The sequence below is a fragment of the Plectropomus leopardus genome, unplaced genomic scaffold (genome assembly GCF_008729295.1).
Source record: "Plectropomus leopardus isolate mb unplaced genomic scaffold, YSFRI_Pleo_2.0 unplaced_scaffold29234, whole genome shotgun sequence".
Lineage (NCBI taxonomy): Eukaryota > Metazoa > Chordata > Actinopteri > Perciformes > Serranidae > Plectropomus > Plectropomus leopardus.
The window spans coordinates 1-5,708 of NW_024631862.1; the positions used below are offsets into that span (position 1 = coordinate 1).

At 38.4% G+C, this 5,708-nt stretch overlaps 1 protein-coding gene across 1 annotated transcript; it reads right to left on the reverse strand.

Moving 5' to 3' along the window:
• Positions 1–115: 115 nt before the first annotated feature.
• On the reverse strand, positions 116–2,710 carry LOC121938352 (aryl hydrocarbon receptor-like; the record flags this gene model as incomplete). Its single annotated transcript, XM_042481612.1, has 4 exons — positions 2,587–2,710; positions 1,480–1,592; positions 1,288–1,377; positions 116–236 (listed from the first exon to the last, which is right to left on the reverse strand). Coding segments are annotated over exons 1-4 (448 nt in total), but the record flags the coding sequence as incomplete, so codon positions are not given.
• Between the last annotated feature and the right edge of the window lie 2,998 nt (positions 2,711–5,708).

Below are 5,708 nucleotides of genomic sequence, written 5' to 3' on the forward strand. Positions count from 1 at the left end.
GTAAGAAGGGTTTGCGAGTACACTTCCTTTAGCAGCCACAAACTAACTAACTAACACCTGAATGAAACAGCTTTCATATTTGTGACGGGTGGATTTCGATGAGTTAAATTCGTACCTTCTGCTCTCAGGTGTGAGCGCGAGTCGCCGGGGTTGAGGGCGAAGTGGAGCTGACATTTGAACATCTGTCTGTCGTCCATGTGAACGAGATCGAGCACGCTCTGCTGCACCACGTCAGACTGGTGACAGACGGGAGGAGGAGCTTACGTTTACTGCAAGTACTCTACCCAAGTACTATTATGAAGTACTTTGCTTCTATTTTATGCTACTTTATACGTCTACTCGACCACATTTGATTAATTTCAAACGTGTAAAAAAGAAAATAGAGAAATGATTTTACAAAGAAGCCGACAAACAAAAAAGTAATATATGCAGACACTGAAAAAAATTTATAAAAAATTTTACTCCGTTACAGTCTTTTGAGAATTTATGATCAGAAACTGCTTTATTTAGGGTTTTAATTAGGGTTACACGTACAAGCCTCGTTTTTTTGGTGCATAACACAAAACAAGTGAAGCAAAAATAAAAAAAAAAAAAACAATATAAAAACACATGAAAGATGTTTTTAAAATGAAAAAAGCTGCACAGTTTAAAAACTATATTTTTTTGTTAATACTTCTGTACTTTTACTGCCATATTTTGAATGATTTTAAATTCCTTTTAAATGATGTAAAAAAAAACTTTAAAAATGTGTGTTCATAAATACAGAAAGTTTCCACATTATTTAGAAGAAATTCTAAAGTGTAAATGTACTTAATTACCATATTTATGAACACACGTTTTAAGTTAATGACTCGTGAAAATAAAGTTGTTTGAATTTTTTCACATTATTTAAAAGGAATTTGTTAAACTGTAGTATTGACACTTTTTCAACCCTTAATTTTTCCTACATTTCAATTTATTTCTATTTTGTTTTTACGTACCATGGTTTTTATTCACTGGTTTTATATTCGTTTTTTTCTTAATTTTATTTTGCTTTTACTTTCTTTTTACTGACTCATGGTTTACTCTTATTTTTATTTTGCTTTTACTTGTCTTGTTTTAATTCCTTTTTTTTCGTACTGAGCACCTTTGTCACTTTATCGTGATAATTCCTGTCCTGTGCTGTCGATTATAAGTGCGAAAAAGGAGTCCGACTCATTCACTGTAAACTTAATCTACATACAGGTATAAATAACGTTCTCTTACTTTAAAACTCTGTTAAAAAGAAAAATATTCACTCTGTTTTACCTGATGGAAGCCCAGGAAGTCCTGGATGGTCGGAGACGTGTAAAAGACGGTTCCATCAGTCGTCACCACCAACACAAAACCATTTAAAGCCTGCGGAAATAACAGAAACACAAAATGACAAACATCCAAACGGAAACATATATATACATATAGAAATAAAAACCCGTGTAATCCGGTGTCGAGTTGTCGTACCTGCAGGAGGAGTTCCCCCTCCGAAAAACTGACTCCGTCCAGAGACGGCGTGTGTCCATTTCTGCCGTTTGCAGAAACGAGAGGAGCCGACCTCACGTGCCTCTGGAGCGCCGCTGCAACACGCAAAACAAAATCAGTCAAAAGAAACTTCAGAAGTTCATTTTTGTTGTCCAGTAAAAAACTATTGCTAAAAGGAAAAAACTGAACTCATATCATGGTGTCTTTAAGTGGTCTGAGCTTATGACGAGCTCTGAAATAATTTCAGTTCATCCAAAAAACACGTTTTCTCACTGTTATATATTTATGTTTAAGAAATATAACATCCTGCATCTTATATAGGGTCGATTTTATCCCTGTTTTTTAACCTTTGGCCTTTTTTCTGTCTTATATTCTCATTTTTTAGATGCAAAACTTTCTTTTAAAACACATTTGTTGTGTGTTGCATAAAGAAACCTGAAAACTAAAACTAATGAAAGGATGGATTTGAGGATGTCCTTCAGATTTTAAGACATTTCTAGGATTTTAGAAGGTTCACTGGATTTCAGAACATTTCTAGTATTTTAGGACATTTTGAGGATTTTAGGACGTTTTTAGGATTTTTGGGACATGGCTCTAATTTTGGGCCGTTACCAGAATTTAAGGTCATTTCAATGATTTTAGGACTGTTTTTAAGAATTCAGGATATTCTAGGATTTGCAGACATTTGTAGCATTTCTAAACATTTCTAGGATTTTAGGACACGAGGGCTTGAATTGCTGCATCCTTGCTAATGTGTCACTGGTTTATTTGTGGAACAAAAGATGAGCGAAGATGCCAAACGCAGACAGCTTTCACCTGCACGTGCAGAAATGATGAGTGTGCTTTCATGTGTAAATCTGCAGTTTTCGTGTGTTTGTGCAAGAAAAAAAGGCAGATTTTACACATAATTTGCAAATTAAATAAACATGAATTACTGTCCAGAAATTCTTTCAACATGAGTCCGTTTTTATTTAGGTCAAACAGGACGGAGCAGCTTTTTTTTCTGTTGTGTTAAAAATAAGTGAATCTAAAGCAAAATGTTGTGTAATCTAATCTGCGATCGCTGGCTTCCAGTCAGCTCAGCAATACCTCCTTTCCTCTCCGTACAGTAATGACTGTGTGGCACGCTAACAAACTTCCCTCGCCCTCCCACCACCCCTCCACCCCCTTTTTCAAACAAACCCGCTGGATCTGCAGGAATTCGCCCTGTCATCTCGGTCAAGAGCTGCTTTCTGCACAACTCCCAAAGAATCTGCAGTTTGTTATTACAGCGTGAAGCGAGAGCGACTCAGGGGGTCCGCTCAGACCGCTGCGGTGCATCAACACGTCGTCAAGTGTTAAACTCGGCGTGACGTCGAGGGGTTGGACACAACGTGCAACACAGAAAAGTGATGTTAAACACTGAACAAATTCGACAGTTTTACCAAAAAGGTCTAATTTAACCTGAATGTGTAATCTGACCTCCCCTCCTCCCTTCACTTCCATCCTTTCCTTTCCTGCCTCCCTTCCTCTTCCTCCCCCTCTCCTCTCCTCTCTCCTCCCGGCTCCTGCTCGGCGCTGTGCAGCTTTAAAGGAAGAGGGTTCACACGCAGAGTCAGTGCACCTCCACAAAGACGAGGAGGAAACCTGCATCGCCCACACCACCACACACACATCAAACTGTCTACAGAGTTCATACACACTTTTACCATCTTCTATGACTTTCTCATGATTTTGACACTAATGTTGTACCCTTGGTGTTTTTTTTTTTTAAAATTTTGGCCATCTTTTATAAAAGATTTTGCAGATTTTTTCTTTTCTTTGAATGTTTCTTTTTCTTCTTTTAAATCTTAGGTTTTTTTGCCATGTTTAAGGAAAAAAAAATGCAGATTTTGTTTTTCTTTAAAAGTTTTAGGTGTATTTTTTTCTTAAAAATTGATCAATTTCTTAAAAGTGATTTTTAAAGAATAAAAAAGGTGTGTTTTTTGTAATTTTAAAGATTTTTCAAGGGTTTGGAAGGAATGTTTTGTTAAAAAATAAAAAATAATAAAAAAAAACAAAACAATTTTTGGCGATTTTAAACGAAAAAAACATTTGTAATTTTGTTTTTTTAAATGTTGGTGATTTTTAGAAAAAACAAAAACTGAAACAATGTTAAGATAAAAGTCAGAATCACATAAAAAAACCAAATCCGACCAGTTAACTCGTTTTGTTTTGATTTTGAAGCGCTCATGTCTCACTAAATAGACCATACCATGCCTAAACTGCTAATACTTTGTAAATTGCAGCTAATAATCTGTGCAGATTTACTGCAGCGATATCAGCAGCTCTCAGTTTACAGCAGCCGACGGGCTCATTTCTGCGTATCTTGCACCCAGACTGCTCACATTCGTCACTTCCTTCCTGCGCTCGGAGGTGTCAGACTGCACTAACCGACTGTCTGCGGAGGAGACGAAATGCTCTGTCTGGTTTGGGGTTCGGTTAGGGTGAAGCTGTTGGTTAGGAGCAGGCAGCCTGGTCGGGTAATAGAGGTTTATAGGTTAGAGGTTGCTGTGGTACGTTGTTTTTTTGTGGTTCTGGTATCAAAGATGTGACTGTGATCTCATTTGAGATATCGGAGACAGAAAAAGTTGAAAAGCAACAACATCAGCCTCCACGAACAAGCCAGCAAGCATGTGATGCAGAGGAATTTACAAGTGTCACGCAATAATCTGCTTTTTCACACAAAACTGCCGCCAGCAGAGTGAGGAGAAGCAGTGCAATTCTGAGCTAGAAAACCAAAACAATGGCCTGAAATTGGCTATAAAAGGCTCAACGGAGCTTCAGAGTCAGGCAGTGGTGGGACATAATAATGGATATAGACCAGGGATGCTAAACTTGCCTTGTTTGGGGGCCACTTTTCAAGCCAGGGGCCAGACGCAGCAGCCCCATACGTGTTTCTAAGATTTAAGACATTTCTATGAATTTAGGAATTTTTTTTCAGATTTTAGAACATTTCAAGGATTTTAGGATGTTTCCAGGATTTCAGGACATTTCTCTGATTTTTGGACATTTCTAGGATTTTAGGATATTTCTATGATCTTAGGAAGTTTCTCACATCTTAGGGCATCTCTCAGATTTTTAGGGCATTTCTATGATTTTAGGATGTTTCTCGGATTTTAGAAAATTTCTAAGATTTTAGGACATTTCTTGAATTTCAGGACATTTCTGTGGTTTTAGGACATTTCCAGGAACTTCGGACATTCCTAGGATTTTAGGACATTTCTCAGATTTTAGGACATTACTAGGACTTAAGGCCATTTCTATGATTTTACAAGACTTCTAATATCTTAGAAAGTTCCTCAGAGTTCAGGACATTTCTGTGATTTTAGGAGATTTCTGGAACTGCAGTAAATTTCTAGGACTCTAGGATTTCAGAACGTTTCGAGAATTTTAAGATGTTTCTGGGATTTTCGGACATTTCTCGGACATTAGGACATTAGGGGCTCAGCTAGGTCCTGATATGTACTACAAGTAAAAAAATAATTCCCAGTGTGAATCACTGTATTTTTGTTGTGAACTAAAAAAGGGTTATGGGGCCCACCAGGCACTCTATCAGCGATCCGTTTCGGCCCGAGTGCCGTACGTTGATTATCACCGACCTAAAATATCAAACAAAGAGAAATTGCGCTGCATTCCTGTTTTCTTGATGAATAATTTGAATTTTCTGCATCTTGAATCTCTATCAGGTTACGATTATTTCTGACATTGAATGCACAAAAGCATCAGCAGCGTCTCTGTCGCGTTCATGACTCAGCAGAGCAGATCCGACTCGCAGCAAAGTGCAGCTGGAGGCCGAGTTAATGACGGCGCTGACCTCGCTCTAACCTCGTTATCCACAAACACAGGAAGCAGACACGAACTGCCAGCTCTCCGACCCCTCCCCGTCGCTCCCTGTGGTGTTAGACTTCCTGAGTGGTTCAGACTCTGGACTCTGTTGCTACGGTGACATGGGTTCACCATGGTAACCCCCGGTGATGGCAGCAGCAGCAGCATCACCTGGGACTCATTCACCGGAGGAAACAACAGACGAGTCTCAACCTTCCTGCACTCACACACCTTAGTTTTCTTTACTTTAAACTCATTTTCTCCTCATTTCGTTTGCAGATCCGTTGACTTTATGCACATTCACCCGCAAACAGATAAATAACCATGCAATTTTTCAGTTTCATGCACTATACTCGTTGTTGATT